Below are 24,804 nucleotides of genomic sequence, written 5' to 3'. Positions count from 1 at the left end.
TGCAAAACCAAGCCATTAGAACAGTTAAGAGAGAATTGAACACCACTTCTGCACACTAACTTCTTTTTTTCCCCATTTAGGAAAGACTTGCTGCACAGTTGGTAGAAAAGGACAACAATCTTCAGAAGTGGCGCGAAGAAAGAGATAAATTAGTAGAAGCTTTGGAAGTAGAGCTCAAGACTTTGGCTTCTAATGCCATGCAGAAAGATAAAGAAATAGCAGAACTGAAAGAGGCTGCATTAAAGGATTCAGGAAAGGTCATCTTTCATTCTCTCTTGTTCCTATGTGATTTTATTTTTTTGTTATCCATTAGTTCTGCAAAACACTATCCTTGCTCTTTGCATTTTGGCACTATTTTTTGTTCTTAAACACTGTCACATTGAAACCATTTGCAGCAAATTTAAAAAATTTTAGGTACTTTTGAAACAGTATTTATAACAGTAACTGAATTTTCAAAGTATTTAGTAGTTCAAACAAACACTCAAGTCTGTTTAATCCTCTGATTGCCAAGTTGGACTGGAAATGTGAAACAACTGTCACATACGCTGCCTTTTTCACAGCACCATGAGCTTCATAAAAAAAATGGGAGGTGAACTTCCTATAAGCCTACAGAATTAAAGTAAAACTTCCTAGGCGGTTATATGACTTTTCTTCACTTTAAATAGTGGCCACTCATGTGTGAAACTACTGGCTTTTTGTTGGATAGCAGCAGTTGTAGCCTGCAATTCTAAAACTAATGCTGCCAAGTAATGTAAATGATGCTTGCATATATGTAGTTTATTTTGCTAATCGTGCAATTTGTGGCAATTTTTGCTATCTTTATTAGGGTAAGGAAACTGAGATAGAAGAACTAAGAAAACAGCTGGCTGAGAAAAATGACTTAATAAAGGAATTGAAACAACACAGTAACTGTGAGAGTCTTAAGTCTTTGGCAGAAGTACCTTTACGTGAAGAAGGACAGGATAAAATAGATCAGTCTGTAAACAAAGAGGTATGTTTTTGTGGTATTTATAAAAGTTATGTACTAATGACAATGCTGTTAACTCTTGTTTTGTTGTTTTCTCAGTATATGTTTCAGCAACATTGGGATTCTCTCAAAAGTTACTTTTCATTCTTCTTTGTACTTTAACTATGTTGTTGGTTCTGCATTCTTGTTCATTCTCTCTCCCTCTTTCATGCTCATTCTCAGAAAAAAAGTACTTCATTTTATAGAATAGTACTTCTCTCTACATTGTTGAACTTATATACCCAAGGGAAAAACAGGTTAACTCATTCAGGCTCTAGAGATTTGAAGACCAGGCTGGATGAGGCCTTGAGCAACCTGTTGTAGTGAAGCTGTCCCTGCCCAGTGCAGGGGTTTTCAGCTCAAACAGCTTCAATGCTGTTGCCTGTAATGTGGTAGTGAGAGATGCTTCTGTAATTAGAGCTGCCAGCCCATATGGGTCTTTACAAGAGCAAAACATTACCTTGCATCACACTCTAAACCCAAAGCAAAACAATATGTGGTGTTTACACAAATAAAAGGTCAGCTTTGCCTATTTCCTGAACAAAAATTAAAAGGCTTGCAACTGTACTCAGACTCCTGATTCCGAGTGAAGCCTAGTGTGCTGCATTAACAGTATGTAATGAGATAGTTCTGCTAGACTGAATTAACGTTCTGTGGCTCCACTGCTAATTAACAGTGGACAGGGCTGAACATGGATTTCCTAGCAGTCCCTCCCCTGGCTGATAGGAGATGCAATTCTCCTTGTTGCAAAGTGGGACTGAATGCCCAAATGCCTGTCAGTCTGTTTCCTGTCTACTGCCCCATAAGACTGGCTAGTTTGCTGCTACTTTATCAGTTCACCTAGGGCTGCAGAGAGAAAGCTTGTCATGTATGAGGGAAGACAAAATAGTTCTCAGAATGGTTACTGCTTTGTATGGCTTTGTAATAGCAGCTAAGACAGCATCATAAAATGAGTTAGTTTTGCTATAAATTAAGTTACAGAGAAGAATTGTCATGAACAGTTGATGCTGAAGTATTTAGATCAAGCTGGTAGCAACAATACTTGATGTTATAAGCAAGGAGAGGCTGTTAACAGGCTTATTGTGAAAAACTGAATGACGGTGTTGAAGTGAGTGGGGTGAAGTTTTGGGAGGAAGCCAAATTATTTTCAGGAAAGACCTGGTGGACCTAAAGAATTAAAACTCAAACTCAAGGTACTATGTGTCTCCTGCCTTGTGAAGACAAGCTAAGAAGCTAGCACTTTCTTTAGGAGAGGTTAAGGCCACTGGAGGGTTATGGGGTTGAGGCTTACAAAATCAGGGTTGAGGTGGGTAAACAGAAGACAGAACTGTCCTTCCTAAAATCCTGCAAGGACTGGGCAGCACTTGATGAAACTAATAGAAGATTAGTTCTGTGATCACAGAAGTGTTAACTTTTAAAAAATATAACGAAGTTTGGGAAAATACATGTTATGCTCTGCTGTAGCTAAAGTAATTTCTTCAGTCTGAAAGCTAACAACTGGAAGATGGAATGCTTACTTTGCAGTCTACTGGGAAGGGATATGTATTACAGTTTTTTTAACTAACTGGTTATTTTAGAACTCTCCTCTTAAAATTTCCATATGCTTGTAGGACCATTCAGAAATTGTCCTTGACTCCTCTAAAGTGTCCACAGAAAATGGAAGAACTAGCCGTTTCCCAAAACCAGAGATGGAAATCCAGTTCACACCTCTGCATCCCAATAAGATAGAGGTGAAGCACCAGGGCAGTAACTTACCAGTTACAGTTAAAATGCTCAAGTCAAGAAATAAAAGGAAGATTGAAGAGATGGATGAGGTATGACCTAAACTGACTTAAAAAATATGTTGTGCGCTTTTTCAGTGTATTACTCTGATCCCTTATTAAAATCCTATCCTTATCTTCCTATTCTCACTGAGATCCTAAGGATATACGTAGGATATATTTAAACCTCCCGCCCCTCTCTGACAAGTGGTGCATCTCAGGCCTGCGTTGAATAAGGTCATAGAGTTCAATATATCCAGTCTCTGTGCCTCCAATTTGTACTTTCTCTTTACCTTTTACGTTTTTCTCTCTCTGCTGGTACCATGTGCTCCTGTCTCCAACTCTATTCTATGGGATTGCAGACCAATTCTATAGAACTGCTTCTTTTGGTTTAGGCAGTTGTTGATATGAATTTATAACCTCTTCTACTAGACAACTACAAGTTAAGCCTCCGGGCTCAATCAATGCATTTCAGAGTTTCAAGACCACTTCCTTTGCCTTTATTTCCCCAGCCTGTGTATTCTTTGATCTTTTTGTACTTAGAGGGACTATATGAAGCTAACTGCACCACCACCTGAACCTCTATATTTTCTGTAGATCTTAATTCCTCTTTTATTCCTTCAGTTGTGTTACGTTATATGCTCCGGCCTTCTTAATGTGCTGTGGTGTTTACATGTAAGACTAAGGTTCCACAGCAACTCAAGGTGGTAAATCTTCACTGCTCCTACCTGAACTTTGTTCCTTTCCTCCACCTTTTATCAGCATTAGCACCAACAGAGCAATCTCTAATATGCTTATAAAACCTATGAAACGCTAAGACCATGTTGTGGTGGTAATTACATACTTGTAATTCTACTCTAGGGCGTAGGAATATCCATATATCTAAGGACTTTTGAAGCTGATGGATATTTTTTTTTAGAAACGAGCAAAATCAAATCCTTTCCAGAGACTCTCTTCTAACTAAATGAAGAACAAAATCCTCTTTCCATTTTCTGACACTGTTATCAGTTGGTATGGCTATGGGTTATCTGAAATCTCTTGGCATCACCTCACAAGAGAGAAGACATCTTTTAATGACAGTTTAACAGTGGTACTGTGCTACCAACCTGAAGCAGGGGAAATAATAGAAGAAAATAGAAAATGTCAGAACAATTTGACTACAGGTATTTCCAGTTCACATCCACAATTTGAGTTTAATTCACTTTTGAATAGTTTTCTCTCTCCAGCATTAGCCAATGCTTCCCTATACCTAGTCATAGCATTTAAGCAGTGGCTGTTTCTGTAATATAAATAACTGTTTTTCTTTCTAAAAGGATCCTGGTTAAAATCTGTCATATTTATTTTCTTAGGATTTTGTGAAAAGTGAGAATAAGAAAAATACAAAACCTGCTATGTCTAACTCACCTTCTACAAGCAACAAGAAAATGGTTTGGTTTGATTTTGTTCTGTTTTTGAAACTGGTTTGGTTTTGTTCTATTTTTGAAGCTAGTTTGGCCTTTTTTTAAAGGCAGACTTGTGAAAGGAGCAAACGTTCTTACGAAGCAGTATCTTATCCTTATCTATGTACTTGAATAGGATTCTTAAACACATAGGTTGTTTTCCCCTGGACTCTATAAGCTAACCCAAGAGAATGAGTCTGTCTTTTCCAAGAATGTGTCCTAGCTGCAGAGTACAATGATCCAAAGGGGAGGATGTTGCATACTGAATAGTTATGAAGACTAGACTGAGCGTACTACTAGTATATGTGATATTACAGGCAATGCCTTTCAAGTAAAACTACTATAGTTCATGTCATCTCTATTCAGGACAATGATAAAAAGATTATTTCAGGTCTTGGTAGTAATCTGGGTGGGTTCAAAGGGTGGGTGATAGATTTATTTTCCCCATCAGTTTCCTCCTGTTTTTTTTGTAACTAGAACAGCTTGTCTGATAAAATAGTCTACAATTTTGAATCTACTTTTTTTTTAAAAGAAGCTATTTGTTTCCTATATTAGTCATGCCCTTAAATGTGTTCTGTGACAATTAAAGAATTTTGTTTTCTTCTGGATGTGAAATGAGATTCTCTGTATTTCTTCCTGTGGTAGTGTTGTTAGTATAATGAACAGAGGTGTCAGTAGCAAAGCTCAGTGTCAGCTTGACAATAACCTTGAAAGCAAATGAAATGGAATTAAACTTGAAGACCAGTCAGCTTTCACCTTAAACAATGATCTCATCTTTACCTACAGGTGTCTACTACAGAGTCATTTAGAAAAGAATACCCTTTAAGAAAGCAGGAATCTACTTCAAGTAAGAAGTCGGCTAAAAAGAAAGATGGAACACTACAAAAAATTGGAGATTTTTTTCAAAGTTCTCCTGCTATTATGCATTCTAAAGGTTTGTGCAGAATCAATAAGGCTTATTCCATGTTCTCTGGGCATTGTAGAATGTCTTTTTTCTACTGTAATCTGTTAATGTAGATGTTAAAAGACACCTGCTGCATTAAGTGCTTTTGTTTACAAAATGCTGGGGACTGCTATATGGAATCTTGCAGAAAAGGCTGCCTTGATTGCAAGTTGCACACAATTCTGAAGATTAGGTTAAGCGTGTCAGGTAAACCAGGTGGAATGAAAGGATGCAGTGTTGAATATGTGCATGTTTCTGTGGAAACTGTATTCAGGAATTTTGATGTACCTGTGTGGGAGGGGAAGATTAGTTCTACAGAATCTGAAAGCAGTGTCTCATGAAAATATTTTGAAAACTCAAGTAAACTGACTATGAAGTAATTAATGGATTTCATTAAGTTTAAACAAAGCCTTGGGAAGATTAGCTGCTTGGACTTCCTACTTTTTAAAGATTAAAAATAGCAGAGGGCACAAGGAATTGACAGTGTTTAAACTGTAAAAGACACTATTTGGTTGGTTAACACAAGGTCAGCCATTATTCAAGGTGGACAGTTAAAATGAAGGTGTCTGCAGAAGTTTTCAAGTTGGTACAGAGTATGTGTTTCTTACCTGCTGTGAGACAGTCTGGATGATGTTAGTGAGATTTTAATTTTCCAGGTCTGTCAGATTGGTTTCAGGAGGGCAATGTGTCATTATCAGTGGAAGCTGAATTTGGTGTACTCAAAATGTCACCCTGAAAATACTTAATTTGAGCAAATGCGTTCTTTATTACCATGTCCTGTATTTTCTCATTTTGCTTAATAGTCTTGTTTGTGATTTGTTCTTTCCCTCTAGCTCAGAATATGCACACACTCATCTCTTTATAAAGCGAGTATTAGTCTGTAGAGAAAAGTGACTCTACCCTGTGCTTCTGTCAGCAGGAAGTTGTCTATTTTTCTACTCCTGTTTAAGTGTTTAACTTCCAGTGAAATTGGAATCCTAACTGAATTTAATGTGCTATCTCAATGTGTCCTTTAAGCTTTTACATCTGAAGCTAAAGAAAATTGTTTCCAGCTATAGAAAAATGTGGTAGTCACATACCTCTTCATTTAAACTTCTGGCTATGTTTAGTTCATTTAAAACTATTTTTAATAAAGCTTGCTTTGTTCTTGAATGTTGAGGCTCACAAGACCAGCAAGACATTAGTTTATGATAAAATTTTAATTCTAGCAAAGAAGCTGATTGCGACAATAAGCTCCCCCACGTCTGCAGAACCAGTAAACATCAAAGAAAATGAGCTCAGGCCAAAACGAGCTAAGAGAAAGCTGTATACAACCAACATTTCTAGCCCTCTGGATATCCCTGCTGCTTCAGTAAGTGATTACAGGTTACTGTTCTGACCATTGTAATGTTTTTATGTACTCTTGGATTAAAATAAACTATTAGGGAGAAAGAGCAAGCCTAAAGGTCTGAAAAGATGCAGAAAAGGTTTGAAAGTACTGACTTATTTCTTGAGTCTACCTAACAACTCATTTTGATCTTTTCTTCCTGCTGATTACTAGGTCATTTTTTTCTGTTCTCTCGCCTATCTTCTCTGTGTTTGCTGACTTACTGCATAGATGATACAGCAATCGCAGAGGTATCTTTAAATTTGGATGCACATGTATTTTAGTTGTGGTATGTGAAGGATTCCTTTTTCCTCTACTACAGCAATTGAGTTTTAATTTGTTTTTCCAGTAGCTGGTGTTCATTTACGGGACAACAGAAATAGAGACCATTAAAGTATCCATAGATTTGAGACAGTGTGATTGAAACACTGAAGTCTGCATGTACAATTAACTCTGCAGGGCATGTAAGCACCTAAGGCAATTCCATTTATGCCCAGGTGATATTTGAGTTACTTTAGGATGGGCATAGATCCATTCTTTTCCAAAGCACAGCCTTCTGGCTGTACTTAAATTGTGTTGCCCTGTCTAATGTAGCCTACAAAGAGTCTTTCAGGCCAGAGTTTGATGTATTGTTTCTGAAATATAGCTTTATGTTTTTGACAGTAACTATTGTGCTGAGTGTGCTCTTACTCTGGAAGTACATACCTTCATTCTGTTCAGTCCTTTCTTTCCTTCACTGTGGTGAGCATTTGCCCACACTGAGACAGAATTGTCTGTAAATTGTGTGAATGGATGCTGGCACAAGCCAAAATGTTGCCTGTAGGAGGGTGAAGAAAATGACAGAGATGCAGAGCAAATGCAGCTGCTTGGAAGTGAAATACTGAATCCTGGGAAGTCAATGAAAGCTAAGGGAATTTAAACTAAAAATGTTTTCTGAATGCTTCCTGTTTCACAAAATGAGTTAGAGTTTAGAAATGAGAGCTGCTTTTGGATCACATTTTTTCTTTGAACTTTAGTGTTTTTCAGCAAAAATGGAATTTTGTATGTTCCAAGTATTAGTTGCTTATTATGAAGTACTAAAGTGGTCTGTCTGTCCTGAAGACCTCTGACTTAAAGATCATAGGCAAGCTTCATTCTTAAACAGTCTCTGTGAAAAACCAAGGTATTGGTTAGAGGGCTCTAGAATTATGTAAGTTGTCTCTGAAAAAATGCTGAGTAAATCTTGAAATTTATCTTTTTCAGATCTTAATAGAACAAAAAGAGAAGGAAAGTGATCATCTAATTATCAAGAGAAGGCTACGAGCAAGACCAGCTAAATAATCTTGCAGAAGCATGTTTGTTTCCTAGGTAGATCATATTTCTATTGTAATGTTTCAGATTGTTTATAGGAAGTAAAAGATACTCAGTCATGTTCTGAAGCCTGTATATTGTTGTATAGAATTGTTTGATGGCTTCCAATTCTGACTTGATTAAAGTTTAAATACTGCTCAGGCTCTGTGTGAACCTAGTTTCTTTTTGAGGAATGGTATCTTTGGAAGTGGCCATAATTTACCCACCTTGGAGTAAGAACTATGCCTGTGCAGAATGGTTTAAGTTGCTTTTTTTAGGTGGCCAGGATACCTTACCATAACTTCAAGTAGGAAAAAAAATGACTATATATCACAGAATCACAGAATAACCAGGTTGGAAGAGACCCACTGGATCATCGAGTCCAACCATTCCTATCAAACACTAAACCATGCCCCTTAGCACCTCGTCCACCCGTGCCTTAAACACCTCCAGGGAAGGTGAATCAACCACCTCCCTGGGCAGCCTGTTCCAGTGCCCAATGACCCTTTCTGTGAAGAAATTTTTCCTAATGTCTAGCCTAAACCTCCCCTGGTGGAGCTTGAGGCCATTCCCTCTTGTCCTGTCCCCTGTCACTTGGGAGAAGAGGCCAGCACCCTCCTCTCCACAACCTCCTTTCAGGTAGTTGTAGAGAGCAATGAAGTCTCCCCTCAGCCTCCTCTTCTCCAGGCTAAACAACCCCAGCTCTCTTAGCTGTTCCTCATAAGGCCTGTTCTCCAGCCCTGGCACCAGCTTTGTTGCTCTTCTCTGGACTCGCTCCAGAGCCTCAACATCCTTCTTGTGGTGAGGGGCCCAGAACTGAACACAGGATTCGAAGAGCGGTCTCACCAGTGCTGAGTACTGAGGGAGAATAACCTCCCTGGACCTGCTGGTCACACCGTTTCTGATACAAGCCAAGATGCCATTGGCCTTCTTGGCTACCTGGGCACACTGCTGGCTCATCTTCAGTGGGCTGTCAACCAACACCCCCAGGTCCTTCTCCTCCAGGCAGCTTTCTAGACAGACTTCTCCTAGTCTGTAGCACTGCATAGGGTTGTTGTGCCCCAAGTGCAGGACCCGGCACTTGGCCTTGTTAAGCCTCATGCCGTTGGACTCAGCTCAGCGGTCCAGCCTGTCCAGATCCCTTTGCAGAGCTTCTCTACCCTCCAGCAGATCGACACTTCCACCCAGCTTAGCGTCGTCCGCAAACTTGCTAAGGGTGCACTCGATGCCTTCATCCAGGTCTTTGATAAAGACATTGAACAGGGCTGGACCCAGCACTGAGCCCTGGGGAACCCCACTTGTCACTGGCCTCCAGCTGGATTTCACACCATTTACCACCACTCTCTGGGCCCGGCCATCCAACCAGTTTTCCACCCAGGAGAGTGTGCGCCTGTCCAGGCCAGAGGCTGACAGTTTCTCAAGCAGAATGCTGTGAGAAACTGTGTCAAAGGCTTTACTGAAGTCCAGGAAGACCACATCCACAGCCTTTCCCTCATCCAGCAGCCGAGTTGCTTTGTCATAGAAGGCGATCAGGTTAGTTTGGCAAGACCTGCCTTTTGTGAACCCATGTTGACTGGGCCTGATCACCCGGTTCTCTTGAATGTGCTTCATGACAGCACTCAAGATCACCTGCTCCATGACTTTCCCTGGCACTGAGGTCAGACTGACAGGCCTGTAGTTTCCTGGGTCCTCCCTGCGACCCTTCTTGTAGATGGGCACAACATCAGCCAGCCTCCAGTCCAGTGGGACTTCCCCAGTCTTCCAGGACTGTTGGAAGATGATGGAAAGGGGTTTGGCCAGCACATCTGCCAGCTCCTTCAATACCCTAGGGTGAATCCCGTCCGGCCCCATAGACTTGTGGCTGTCCAGTCGGGCTAGCAAGGCTCTGACCACCTCCTCTTGGATCATGGGAGCCTCATTATGCTCCTCTAGCTCCTGGGTTTGTACACAGATGGAACGACCCTCCTTGCAACTAAAGACTGAGGCAAAGAAGGCATTAAGTACCTCAGCCTTTTCCTCATCCCCTGTCACTGGTGTTCCTTCTGTGTCCAATAGGGACTGTATGGTCTCCCTAGTCCTCCTTTTATTATTTATATATTTGTAGAAAGATTTTTTGTTATCTTTCACAGACTTGGCCAATCTGATTTCTAGTTGAGCCTTAGCCCTTCTGATTTTTTCTCTACACAATCTCACTTCCCTCCTGTAGTCCACCCAAGAGGCCTGTCCCTTCTTCCAGAGCCCATAAACATTTCTCTTCTTCTTGATATCCCTCAAGATCTCTCTATTCAACCAAGCTGGCTTTCTCCCCTGCTGGCTTTTTTTCCGGACCACGGGGATAGCTTTCTCCTGAGCTGCTAGGATTTCCTTTTTGAAGAGCTCCCAGCCCTCATGGGCTCCCTTGCCCTTGAGTACTGTCTCCCATGAGACTTCGCCAACCAGCCAAAATTTGTATATCCTTAAATTCTTTAAAAAGGTTACAAAAAAAAATCTGTAAAGAGAAAAAAATGAAGGAATTGAGTGATATTCTTCATCACTTGTGTGGTTTTAACTGTCTTTTACTTCTAAAATAAGTAATTTGTAAGGATAATTCTTTCTTTGGGGATTATTGCATCCATAAATAATTATCATCTGCTTTTAGAAGTGACTCACTCTTTGCACAGAGATTTGAGATTTTACTCTAACCATTCTGTTCTGTTCAACTAGAGCAACTACTGTTTATATAGTAAGGTTTTAGCTTATAATAAAAGAATGAGTAAACATTTAGATTGGAAAAGACCTATAAGATCATAGAGTCCAACTGTAAACTTAGCATTAGAGCTGTATTTGGAAACTGGTTAATTAAGTAGGATGATTTACAAAAAGTGTTGTTCTTATCCAAAATCTAAAATGCGTGCATTTCTATAGACAGTGTGAAATCCCTGTTGTTTTCCAACCTGTAGGCAAAATCTCCCCACACTGCCAAGTCCATCACTAAACCATGTCCCAAAATACCACATCTACATGTCTTTTAAATACCTCCAGGGATGATGATTCCACCACTTCCCTGGGCAGCCTCTTCCAGTGCTTGACACCCCTTTCAGTGAAGTAATATTTCCTAATATCTAGTCTAAATCTCCCCTGGCACAACTTGAGGGCCTTGCCTCTTGTCCAACCACTCCTTATTTGGGAGAAGAGACCAATACCCGCCTCACCAAAATCTCCTTTCAGGCAGTTATAGACAGCGATCATCTGCCATCAGCCTCCTTGATTCCAGACTAAATAAGCCCAGTTCCCTGAGCTGTTCCTCGTAACACTTGTCCTTCTTCCACCTTCTCTGGAGAATGAAGCAAAAAGATGTTTTAGGGCACCATTTACCTTTTACCTTCTGACTCTCCTTGGTGAGTAGTGCAACTAATTAAAAGCTGAGCATGAATATGCTGCCTCCTTATTTTATTTTTACCTTAGGGTAAGGTTCATTAACCTTTTGTTGCAGAGCACAGAGAATAGTTTTAGTCCATTAATGGAGGAGAGCTCAATTCTTTACTTAGTAAAGGCTAAGATAAGCACCATTTAATGGAAATTTGGTCTATATTTTGGATTGGAGAACACATATCTGGTAATACTTCAATTTTACTTGTTCTCTTTAGAACTTTCTTTACTGTAGGAAGGTTGTAGTCCAACAACGTTTTGTGATCTATCTGTCACTGTGTATCGTTGGCTGAAGAGGACAAGAGCTTCTATATAAAACTGGGTCATGCAGTGCTGATATCCTAAGAGAACTCAATCCCACAGAGAAAAGCCTCCTAGTATAACACCACTGCCTTCCACTGTTTTGCTTCCCTACTGCCACCCATGTAAAATTTGAGTAAATCTGATCTCTGAAACTAACTGAAATAGAACAACCTAGTTCAATCTCTTCTGTTCATTGAGAACTTCTGCTGCTTAAAATGAAGTTTTCTTTCCCTAAGGGAATAAGCTTAGGTCCTTATAACTTTAATAACAGAGTTTTAAGACTTGGTCTCACTTCTTTGGTGTTTTGTTTTCCCAAGCAAGAAAGGAAACTCTTCCATAGCATGAAACAGTTCTATTTCTACTAATAACATCTGTATTCTGCAGAGTGCCTTGTACAGCAACACCATTGTCTTTGAACAGTTCCTTTGAAGCGTAGAATACTGTGAGGGATAATGCTTAGAAAATAACCTGTTATATTTGTATCAAGCTGCCTCAAAATTCCTAATTGTTAAGCCTCATCTTGAAAAGATTTCCTTGCTCAACTTCAGCTGATTTGGGGTGAACATTTCTTTCTTTTGTCATCCTTATGTTACACTGATTACAGACATATTGAAGGTTTCTGGAAGGAAAATATGAGGATGCTACTTGATGTAGGTCAAGCTTTTGTCTTTGGCAAAAGAAAACAAGGAAGAACAGTGGCGCTATTTGATCAAACAGGTCATAAAGCGAGGGTAATGATTTGGAGTTAAGAGTGAGAAAAGGGAGCAGAATATTACTGGAGTGATTTTTCAGTAGCAGGGAAGCTTTCTGTAGATAATGCAAGTACATGAGCGTTCTTGAAACTTAATTAGGGCTTTGAGAGAAGGGCAATAAATGTGCTTTATTAAAACATGCTGACTTGGGTCCCTACCAGCTGATTAATGTGGTCCTGGCGTGTGGCAGTAAAGTCCTGGGGAGGTGGCCACTCGCAATCTTGGGGTACCAGGCCAAGAGCTTGGGGTGGTGGTGGGGTTGGGATGGGGGTAATGAGGGGCCAGAGAGGTTTTACTTTGTTTTAAAGGAACCCACTTGCTATCCCATTTATCCAAGCTTCATAAAAAATTCAGAATGGGGCCTTGCTGGACTATAGGCTCTTGGCAAATTCCTAGTCCTCCAGATCTCTTTTTGCTGCTGCAAGAACACTATGGGTGCACACGAGCAAGCAGCATACAGCCCTGCCACAGAGGATTTTGTTTCTCAGGTTGGGATTCTGAAGTGAAGTTTCATCCACGGCTGCACAATAACATTTCACAGGAGTTTATGTACTTTTCTCTTTCAATGAAGATAAAAGGAATTAATGAAGAATTTGTTTCTGAAGTTGCTGTATTTAATATTTATAGATCTTGGTCTTGATGGATAAAATCAGACAATATAGTTGTGCTATAGCGTTGTTTTGGTTTTTTGAATGAATGCTAGGATAAAGAATTTTATAAGAAGCAAGCTTTGGCTTATTTTACAACACGAAAATGCAAAATTGTACCTTTCTACTGTGCACTGAAGTTTCCATGTGCTTTCAAATTCAAAATATGAAAATCCTAACTGAGATCAAAGTTGTTAGAGTTTAGTTGAAAGATGGGATTTTTTAATTCATTAAATAACTAGAAAAATTGGGTAATATAAGCTTGCCACTTCTTCAGTTTATTTCCAATTGTTTAAAGTGTGTTTTGCTTTTAAAAAGGAGTTCTTCTAATCATAGATGAATTGCTAGTGTGATGCATCAGTGCTGTTTCACGTCTGATTGGAGAAAACAGAAAATTCTGGCTATCAAAACCCCTATGGATAGAGGACAGGCAGCATGTGTATATGAAATACCTCAGTACATTAAACAATTAAATAACATGCCTACTTTAGATCTTAAAATATCATATCTTATGAGCAGATATACTTTATCGTCTTAGAGACTTCACGTAGAGTGGATAATTTTGACTGTACATTTGGAGAAGGCTATCAAGCTGTGCTTCAGTGTGCATGACTAATCTAGGGAGACTTAGAGATTTTGTCCTTGTAATCTGTAGTCAATAGCCCTTAAACAGTATCTTTGCCCTGACATGTGTTAATGCCTCAAAGAATAGTAAAAATAATTGCAGAGGTTCTGTGCAAAACTCCAAATACTAATCCTCCCCTCAGTGACCTTTAAAACTTTGGATGCAGTCAGATGAGCCAGTTGAAATGTTCTTGGCTGGCAATATGTCCCTGTGTAATCTCCGATGGATTTGATTGCTCAAAGAGTAGAAATGTGGAAGGAACCTGACATGAGTACTTGAGTGTTTGACAGAATGAATTGCCTTAAAAGCAGCTGACAACAGAATATGATATGGGTTTATTTTCTGAAGAAAATGGAATCACAGTATTTGTTGCTGTACAAACAAGCTTTTTCTTTGCTTGTAGGCTTGCAATATCCAGGTTTATGTTCTGGAGAAAATGTTTCATGGAAAAATCACAGAAATTATGTGTTTATATTTAATTTCCTCATTAAAAATTTGAACTTTGGATACTTAACTGCTTGGTGTTAGCCAGACATATCTGCATATGGATGCCAGCATGGAGGTTACTACTGATCTGAAGAGGATCACAACATTCACGATTCCCAGAAGAAAAAGGCAGCTCCTACACAAATACCTAAGAAGGAATTAATAGACATATACACTTTCGAAATCTTTGTCCTTACCATTTTTTAACCTATTCCACATAAAACTGTTACTAGATAACATTGTTTGAACTTCAGCAGAAACCATTTTTAAAAGTTTCATTTGACTTTTTTAAGGGGATGCATGCAGTGTCTTACTCCACAGGGAAATGTGTGTATCACATCCATCCATAACAATAGTTATTTTGGTTTATGTTTTAGGATATCATTGGAAAGGCAAAAAATAGTAATATTAAGATGGGAGACAAAATTACCTAGGAAAAAGGAATCCAATCAGATAAAAACTGTTATCTCCTTCCAGTATTAATTAGACCTGGCAAAATGCTTCCAGAGGATGGCAGAATGCCTCAGGGCCAGACCACAAGATGAAACCCTATAGCTTGAAATGATCAGTGAGGCCATTGAAGCTGACTCTAACTGCAATCTGAAAATTGCTTGACCAAATATTTCCATTCCAGAAATCTGCAAGTTATTGTCTGTGTGACATAACAGGCAAAGGCATTGTAGCGGTGAGAGTGAACAACTTGGAACAAGAGATGTTAATAGAGCTTTCATCCATACAAGATGTTTTGTGATATGCAAATAGGCAGTGGTACATTTACTATACTGCTCTTGTGCTTTGCTGCTACAAATACAATAAATACTTTGTTATGATTAATATCAGTCAATCCCAAATATGAGATCTTACTCTGAATTTTGCCAAAATTCATGTAGAAAAACTAAGTGATGGATTTCCCCAGAAATCTTATTTCCTTGTTTTAAATTAATATTCTTTTCCATGCAATATATGCACTTGCAGTCTACATTCAAACATGGTGAGCTTGATCTGGTTTGTTAGTGTGCCAAAAAGATTAGGATGAGATAAGGGCACAAGCATTATAGGCTGAGACCTACAGGCTTTTTTTGCTCTCAAGAGAAAATGTCTTCTCAAAATGTTTATTGAAACCTAGTGATTTCAGCTATATTGTGCTGGGATCTGCACTAGCTTACTTTCTGAACTGTGGAAAATTGGCAAAAAACCTTCACGTACAGAATGAATGAAAGGGATGAAAAACTCTTACTAGCTGTGATTTGTTAAATTGATTTTTTGAGGAAGAAATAATTTGATTTTATATTTTCATTTAATTTTGGTTTTGTTTATTTTAGTCAATAAAATTCTGGATCAAACCAGTAACAAAGTATTGACAAAACAAACAGCTCAACTGATGTAAAGTACAGCTTATTCTGAGATTAGAATGTGACTTTAGAATCTGTTTGCATGTTTTAAAGTGGAAAAATATATAAAAGCTGAAACTGTTCCTTTCTGTCATCCTTAAACAAAAATAACTTTCCTCTCAAAATTCCAGAGGCAAATTGCAGGGTCTTGTTACAGGCAGAGTGTGAGCTAGGCTCTGCAGTATTTATGAATTCTCAACAGAATTATTTATTGAGGTAAACTCACTAAGGGTTTCAGAGTTCAAAGGTGTCTCCGCAGGGGCAATTTGAAGACTGGGAAGTTGCTCAGGCATTGGTGATGATGTCTGATTTAAGAGATATTAAGAACAGCTGAAATCGTTAGCTAGATAGAACTGCTGGAGCTGGAGTGAAGGGATTTGTGGGGTCGAAGTACGTTGTAGTGTCTGCTTTGTGTTCTGGAGAGTGGAAGAGAAAGAGTTTAAGGAGCAGTTGTTGTTGGAAATCTGTGCTACTGAGCACAAGTTTGGGGCTCTGTCTGTTGAGGATAACACCACTACAGTTTTAGTCCTTTGCTAGGTAAGAGCTGGATGTTTTTTGTTTAGGTTTTTTTTTTTTAAAAAAAATAAGTTTCTTCTCTAGTATTTAATATTTTTCTTCATCTGTGAAGTGTTTCTGCTGTTTATCTGGAAGGTTATTGAAGCCACTTCTGACGTAGACTTCATCTTTTGTGGTGCAGGAAGAGATAAAAATACAAGAGGTTTCTTTAGGTTCTCTGAGTGTTATCTAGCCTGTGTTTTGTAAAACTTTATTTCCTTTCAAAGAGTGCTCTGCTTACATAAGAACTGCAGTGAGTGGTTTTAAAGAACAGTTATTCCTGCAGCAGATTAAAAGACCTAATGATTTTCCTAGTGTTTTGGGCTGTGTGTTCAGTGCTGTGGAAGTAAACACTTGACTAAGAACTCCATTAAGTTCGTGTTAATTTTGGGCTTTACCAAGTGCAGTGTGTTGGTTTTATCTCTTTAATCTTAAAATAAATGTGTGGGCAAATGTTAAAAGGATGTCAATTTAACCAAATATTAAACAGAACTTTTTGTTTTCCTTTTTTTCATATAATCGCAAGTAAAAAGCGGTTCTGTGATGACTCTAAATAAAATTCACACTTGTATTTTAATATGAAAAATGTAATGGTTTTACAGCCTTACTCTCAAGTTGTACAGTTGTTCCCTTCCCCCTTTGCAGGTAACTCTGCAGGATTTCTCTTCAGTACACTAGACAACTTAAAGGATTAATTATGCATTACTCAATATTTCTAAGTTTTGACTGTAAAAGCAAAAAGTAACTACCAAATGTTAAAATGCCTGTCCTGAAACATAAATTAATCAAAACTGTCTTTCAGCAGAGCAAAGCTGTGCTATGAAATTATTGGGCTCAGCCATGACCAGATTTTTCTGCAGGACTGTGATGTCACTCTCTTGTGTGATGGTGAGCTTGATGCCATGCACGTGGACAATATGAGGCCAAGCGATGGGCTTCCTACATCAAAGGTGTCCTTGGGGTTTGCTGAAGCTGCTTGTGATGAGTTTGAAGAGAAAAAATGATGTTCTGTGTTTGCTTGTGTAAAGACTGGGTTAAAACAGCAAAATGTAGGGGCGTGCTTGAAAAAAGTACTTTGCTCTGGGAGAAATGTGCTTGAAACCATTGCATGAAGTGTAAACAGCTTGGGGAACTGGAGGATCTACAGATGATTTCAAGTGTGGCTTTCTGTTATTATTTGTGTCAAACCTGTTTAATTTCACAGTTCTTTTAATTCTTGCTGCACACATCCTGAGACAGGAGTAACTATTTCCTTGAAACACAACAGTCTGAAAGACCAAGTTGTGGGTTCAAGCACATAAAGTTTGCATGATGCGTACAATTCCTCTGTTGCTTGTCTCATAAAATATGATAAAAAGTTAATTGCAAAAGTACTAACACCCAAGGACTAGAATTAAAACTTCAAGCAGGTGTGGGAAGGAAGGAAGGATGGACAGCTCTACCTGTGAGTCAGCTACATTCAGTAAGCCATGATTGCTTTCAGTAGATCTGGTTTCTGTCAGTATGTGCTCTGCCAATAAAAGAAATCAGGTGTTTCTACTCAAATGTTGAACTTTCTCAGCTGTATTTCCATCATGACACCTATGGATTGATACTTTCAGCAGATGGTTAAAGCAAAATGTGTTTGGGATGCTAAGAAATACAGTCAAGACATGTAGCATATGTTTTGTGGAATACCTGCCTCCCTGTTAAGAGGGAAAGTGTGGGATCTGACAGAAGGATGGTTTTGTTTGCTGGTTGTTTCTGTCTACATGTGTGCGCAAAAGGCTTTGTTCTTTGACTAGGTCTGCCCCAACTCTGTCATTAAATGTAGTAAAAGTTGTTGGGTAAAAGCTTGTTCTTGATTAATGATATCAGTTTCAGCAAGATTCCACCATAGGAAAATCCTGAAGTATACTAGGATTTGCCTAACTTTGCTCACACCCACTGAAGCTGGTGGGGAATGCAGGCAGTTGTTTGCATTGGATATAACTATACTGCCAGATTGGTTAGGGCTCCAGGGTGCTGCAAGATTTGGATAAAACAAGATACTTCAGTTTTTCAATGCGTTTGTGTGCCTGGCATCTGAGAAGACCCAGTATGTCTTGCTTAAGCACTAGTTGCAAGTCTTCACTGCTGAGATGTGGAAGTTAGCCTCCCATAGATCCTCTTTGTGGTTAAAATGAAGAATCATATGTAATAAAGAGTAATTGGGAAGCATTAAAGTGGGCTGATGGCATTGTAGGAATCAACATGACTTATTGTACAGACTTAGTTGCATGGGGAGTTGCGCAATAGAAATGCTCTTGGGCATTACTCAGAGACCAACGTTAAGAGACAAATTCAATTTTTATTGTTGAGTAGTTGAGTACTGCTTAACTTGGCATCCTGGAAGAGTACTAAACATCACTTGGCAGCCTTAATTTTTCATTAATAAAGCTGTTCATCTAAACTTTTTGGATAAAAAAATGCTTAAAAGAGAAGATATTATACACTCATAAGAAAATGCATTGAGTAAATCATTGCTGTGTGAGAGAAAAAAAAAAACCTGTGACCATTCTGTGATTTCTTTTTTTTTTTTTTTTTTTTTTGACTCTTAAATATCCTACCTTGCTCATGTACACTACCACCTTTAACAGAAGTGGCTGATGCCAACTTTCCTTTGTGTTCTGGCAATAATACAGTCTTATACAATGGTTACAAAGAACCGCAACTGTCTTGGCTGTGCCTGGCTGCTTCTTCTCATATTTAGTTTTATATGCAAGTACAAAGCATTTTAGATGCAGTTGCAATTTAGGAGCTGGATATTTGGTCTGCACAGACATAATTTGTGACTCTGAAATGTTAAAAGTTGCCCAAGTTGAAGAATTGAGTTTTCTTTGGAAGTAACGGTGGAGCCTGGTTGTCTGCTGTAACTCTTCAAGGCAACCACAGCTTAGCTTCAGGCTGGAGGGTGGAGATGAATCATTGAGCAGGTGAAGATTAGGAAAGGCATTAAGTGTCTTTAGATGTTGCTGGGTTTGTGGTGGTTTTGATGCACTGTCAGCTGCTGCAGTGCACCTGCTATTGGAGGGCATGGTGGGAGGAAGAGGGCAGATGGGCACCTTCACCATCTGGCTCGTGCTTCTTTGTGTAGGCTTTTGGTCATAGACCTAGGCAAAGCTACTCCTGCATACCTCCCCTTTCCACCCCTCCTCAAGTCTCCTTTTCCCTCTGATACACTGTGAAAGCAAATGTTAAAGCCACCAGTTTCTCCCAAAACAGAACTCTCACTCTTGCAGCTAGTGGTGTTTTGACAGTTGATGTTGCTACGAGATGAAAATGTTTAATGAAAGCTCTCAAGAAAATGAACAGACCTGGTTAAGAAAGGCTTCCTAAACTCTTACTATTTAATAATAATAATAAAAAAAAAAAATCTAGAAAAGTCATTGGTCAACAGCTGGTGAATCATGGAACAGGTCTACCAGAAAATTATTACAAGCTAATTTCAAAGCCATAATTCATACTTGGGAGACAACAAGCAAGTATCTTTTCAAAGAGATTAAAAAGACAGGCTTGTCATCTCCTCATAATGGCAAAATAAGACCAGTTCATACAGAGACTCTAATTTGAATGTTATGAAGAATTAAGGTCTAGAAGTACAACCAGACAATGAAATTGATTATCCTGGATTTAGGATATGTACAGCAATTATCCAAGTGGGATGATATCACCAGTGCAGCTATGAGCCAAGTTTTTCTCCATTTTTAATATCCTTATGGAACTAGCTACTTCTCTTTTCCACATAATTAGGGAGCTTTATCTATAAATCTATACAGTCAAATCCTTTTTCTCGCCTTGCTCCAAAAGCCCACACACTGTACTGCTCATGCTCTTCAGGTTCACAAGGTATTGCTCAAGGCCAGGCTAGAAATGAAACTGGCAAAATTAACAGGTGACAGACAAAAATACTATTTTTTATTTTTATTATTTGTATATGGCAAGAAAGCTGTCTTTATTGGACCTCTGACTAACTTGTCAAAGTTTCTGGAGAATGATGTCCTCAGTGTGTTGCATGATCCAATTAACTCGGTCACTCTCATTTCTTGAGAAAATGATAGTCCAATTCCTTTGTTTTTCTTGAGATTTTTACAAGTAATTTAACATCTTGTAAAGCTTAATGTCTCAAAAATGTCATTTTATTATTTGCTTCCATCTGATAAGCAAGACCAAATTAGTAAATTTCAATTAATGCAATAATCTGTCTTACTGGATACAAATCTACCTTTAAGCACTTTCTTTTTAAGCTGAAAGATTTTAACAGTACTAAATATTACTGCTGAAGGAAACCAAATTCAATCATATAATTTCTCTGCCCACAGTACTCCATTGCAGAAGTTACAAGAAGTGGTTGATTTGACTGTTTCATTAACTCTGAAATATTTCAGTGCAGACCTCATTGGATTTGCTGAATAGATCTTTCTGATCTGACATGCTCTTGGATGCTCTTCATGATGAAGTAATCGTATTTCTTGGTTTGGGCTTTCTTTTTTTTCAGAAAAATTTAAAATGCTGAAAGGAATAGAATTCATTCATGATCCAGCTTTAATTTTCCAAGACACAAATAATTCAGGTGTTATTCACTCTATTGAAATAATTTTGATAACTATTTTGGCCTAGGCATTCAATTCAGATGCTTAAAATTTGTCATTTTTAATTTGTGAAAAAATATTTGGGGTTTTTTTTTAAATGTCCTTTTTTCTGTACAAAATCTGATATTTGTCTCTTCAGGCAACATTTTATATGTATACACACATGTATATTATGACTTCCATTAAAGAGATCTGTATAGCTTTTGAAAACCCTCAGCTACTCTTTCTGTCACTTTACATGGATGAAAATCTAAACAGGAGAAGCAGGTGTTGCCTAGGTAACTGCAGTGTTCATAGTTCTGATTCTAAATGATACTTGACCTTACTGTTTCTACATATTTATTTATAGTTCTAATTGATCCTTAAAATTAGCAGTTATGTCTTCCTCCTTTTTCATGCTAAAATTAGCCTGATCTCTCTGCCTATGTCCTCTCCTTTTCTCTTTTACCTGGATGCCCATGTGCATCTAACTTTGCTTGAGTAACAGGCTTAAGAAAGGTGTCCTTAAGTGTGTTCGTAGGGTGAAAGTAGACATATAATCATTTTAACTTCCTGGCTATCACCTAATGAGGAAAAATGCTTAATGTGTTGTCACTGGGGTACAGAGAATCACCTTCTTTTTCCTGCTTGTGTCTCTCCTGGTCCTCTGTAACATTGCGAAAGCTGGCATACATGCATTGCCTTGTTGGAATATGAGGAAAGATAAGGCAGTGCTCTTACAAAGAGTGTGGTACTCCAGTCTGGTGTGTAGGTGCAACAGACTGCTGGGTCTGGGAGGAGGGGGAGAAACTCAGCCATTGCTCTTGCAAAGGTTTTGTTTACTTGAGATGTTTTGTCTGAACTTTATCTCCTCAGCAAAATCTCTTATTGAAAGTGAGTAATCAAATATGTTTGGGGGAGACTTTCACTGAAGTGAAAGTAAATAACTGCTACTGTGTGTTATAGCATTGTAACTGCTTAAATGCAAAGAGTAATGCAGCCTGCTAGTATAGAGTTTGTGTGTGTGTAGATATGTAATACTAGTTGAGTGCTCAAGTCTTCTAATTTGAATGTATATGTGGCTCAGAAGAAGCTGTTACATATATGCTTCAAATGTAGATAGTATATGTCTCAATAATGTGTATTTCCCAGATATTGCTGATTGAAGTGCATTAGTTTTTCTATTTCCTTTGATTATATACTGTAAGTAAATTGCCTGTTTAGAACCACTTAGCTCTGCTTTGTCACTGTCTAAAGAGCTTCCCAATACCTGTATTATGTCCATGTATGTCATAATACTAAGGGAGGGAGAAGTCTTATTTGTTGCAGACGTGTCTCTTTATGAAATATAGGGAGATTTCAACAGCTATACAATGGTAAAGAATCCACCAACGTGATTCCTCTCTTCCCCCCATCCTCACAGCAGCATTGTGCCTTTCTGTCAGGTGACTGGGGCCACTGTCTTTTTGAGGTGTGATAAATACCATCCCTTTTCTTGCCAAAAACTTCACCTCTGTGTCCTCAGGGACCTGTGCTTAAGATCTCTGGCACATCAGGAGAAACTAATGAGATGATAAAAAGATAAGTCACTTAGGGCTGGGACTGTACAGTTATGCAAAATGATGACCTCAGGACACATATCAGTACCTAGAGGTCTCTTTCTTGGATGTCCCTATCTCCACTACAATACTGCCTTGATACTTTCAGACATTCTTAAACCTGGAACCCATGTGTGTATGAGGAAATGTTTCTTCGTCTGCCAGTACGAAGCACGAGGTGCAGTCTTACAAGCCTTTGGGCTCTAGATACCTCATACCAGAGGGACCCTGCAGTGATATCCGTCTTTTCTTCCTGTGTGTAATTGTATAACATATTAGCTCGAGTCATGGGCCAAGTAAGTGACTTACTGTCATAACTCTGGATTTTAGCCATGCTGAGTAAGTGTATCTCCCTCAGCCAAGTAATATCTATTTATAACACGATGGTTCATTTTTCTCTTGGCCTGGAGTATCTATTCTGTCATCTTCAGTTTATACTCAGTCTATGCTGTATTGCATGTTATTAACAACCCTGTGTTTAATCAGCCTGAAACTAAACTTTAAAATCCATTGCTTCTTTACCATGAGAAGGGGTAGGAATGTTAGTCCTGGTGAGAAGATAGTATTTATTGATCTGTCTCAAGTCCTGGTTGACTTGAGTCAATCAAGAAAGAACTCTGATCCTTCAGGATGCTGATATAAGCTTTACAAACCATTCTGTTACGGGTGCTCTCCTTGCAGCAAATAGGTGCTTTGATTGAGCCTTTCCCAAAACAAGCTTTGTCCTTCCTGAGAGCTCTCTTAAACCATTCCTTCTATGTAAATGATGAGTTATTACTACTTCATAAATTTTGCATTATTTAAATAGTAGATGAAATTATTTGCACCATGGTAAGGTAGAACACTGAGGACCTGTTGCTTTATATTATGTAATGACTTGTGTCTTTGTCAGGCAACAAGTTTGTTGCTGTTCACTTTACTCTGTAAGACCCACAAGCTGAAAGAGTGAAGCTGCAAGTATAGTTCTGACTCAGCTGGTAGCCTGTGGTCTCATATCCTTTTTGAGTAGGTTGGTAGCTTTTGTATGTTTCTTGCTGATCTTTATTTTCTACTACTTCAAGCAAAAAAAGAAATCAAAAAACATGTCCCTCAAGTCTCCCTTACCTCAGATTGATTCTGTCCACCACAACGCCTCACTTGAATGTTCTGCCATGCTGCTAGAGCGCTTTCAAAAGGCACTAGTTATGATTCTGCCGATGCTGGGATGTGATACTTGGCATGCAGAAATTTCAGCAGTTTGCCCTTAGTCAATGTTTTCCACTCTTAACCTTAGCAGAAGTTTTCACCACCTCTGCTTCATTTTTGTGTAGGAGATTATAGCATGAAGAACCAACTTGCATAACGATTGCTGTAATATGTGAATACTCCTTTAATTTTTTCTTTTTAGCTTATTCTAAAATACTAACTGAGTCATAGAGACCCTTTGAAATAGAAGTCATACAAACACCACAATACAAAACCTTCTATAGTTGCATGTATCTATAAAAGGTAGCATTAAAAATAAATTGTTGTCTGGTACTTATTTTTAATGTTAGAAGACTTTATTGCAATTGATACTTTATAAGGCATTTGTCATACTGCTGTTCCAGACTCCCTTTCTTTTCAGTTCCCTCCTACACATCTCATCATTTTAAATCTTAAATCCTTGCAATAAGATTTAACTTTTTGATATTAATCTATCACTTCAAGGAAAAATAGACCAAAGGCTTTGAAAACTGGAAATTACTGCAAAATGACTCTGCAGAAGAATACTGTCAAATTTGAGTAAAGTACTAGTGGTAAAACTTGCCTAAGCAGTCACTCTGAGATAATAGTTAGTTATTATGGAAGTTTCTCTGGTGTAAACGTCCAGAGCCAGCTGGTCTTTGGTCTCATAGAATTGTAATGTAAACAAGCAAAAACCAGTGTGTTAAAAATCTTTATGGTATGTTGGTCAAACTTCTAGCTCCCTAACTGAGAAATTAAGGGGGATGATATACTTCTGTGTACTACTTGGGGTGTGGGGAAGATGTTTCTGTTGTGGGGAAGATGGGTACAATTTTCCAAGTACATGACACTGATATTAGGGCAATGTCTTTTATTAACTTCTCTAGTTTCAGAGACCGTTAAACCTGAAACAAACAGTTGACGGGAAGTTAAACATGAAAAAGGAAACATTCAACCAATGTACCTCCATACACGTGGAGTCTGTCTCAGCACTTCATCTTGTAATTAAGGGTTTGCTAATATTTGCCTGTCTTCCTTCAGCAAAGTTAGTGTTGATAAAACTGAAAGGCAGAAATGGTCTAATCTGATATCGCATATCTTAAAGTGTCAGATTACTACAGTCATCTGGAAAGGGTCAGGATGTGCCCTCTGATTAGTTAAATTTGATGGCTCAAAATTTTAGCAAATCATAGAATCATGGAATGTTTTGTGTTGGAACGGACTTTAAAGATCATCCAGTTCCACCCCCCCTGCCATGTGCAGAGACACCTCTCACTGGATCAGGCTGCTCAAGGCCCCATCCAACCCGGCCTTGAACACCTCCAGGGATGGGGCAGCCACAGCTTCCCTGGGCAACTTGTTCAAGTGTCCCATCACCCTCATTGTGAAGAACTTCTTCCT

At 38.6% G+C, this 24,804-nt stretch overlaps 1 protein-coding gene across 1 annotated transcript in view; it reads left to right on the top strand.

The window, feature by feature from the left end:
- The window catches only part of KIF20B (kinesin family member 20B), a 34,739-nt gene extending 26,676 nt beyond the window's left edge, over positions 1 to 8,063 (top strand). Inside the window, exons 26-32 of the mRNA XM_069864340.1 lie at positions 81 to 257; positions 827 to 991; positions 2,617 to 2,820; positions 4,116 to 4,193; positions 4,992 to 5,139; positions 6,357 to 6,499; positions 7,757 to 8,063. Coding sequence (XP_069720441.1) covers positions 81 to 257; positions 827 to 991; positions 2,617 to 2,820; positions 4,116 to 4,193; positions 4,992 to 5,139; positions 6,357 to 6,499; positions 7,757 to 7,834 — 993 coding nt within the window. The 3' untranslated portion in view covers positions 7,835 to 8,063. The remainder of the gene's footprint in view (positions 1 to 80; positions 258 to 826; positions 992 to 2,616; positions 2,821 to 4,115; positions 4,194 to 4,991; positions 5,140 to 6,356; positions 6,500 to 7,756) is intronic.
- The last annotated feature ends 16,741 nt before the right edge of the window (positions 8,064 to 24,804 follow it).

The sequence above is a fragment of the Phaenicophaeus curvirostris genome, chromosome 9 (assembly GCF_032191515.1).
Source record: "Phaenicophaeus curvirostris isolate KB17595 chromosome 9, BPBGC_Pcur_1.0, whole genome shotgun sequence".
Lineage (NCBI taxonomy): Eukaryota > Metazoa > Chordata > Aves > Cuculiformes > Cuculidae > Phaenicophaeus > Phaenicophaeus curvirostris.
This window is presented reverse-complemented; position numbering and strand designations above follow the sequence as displayed.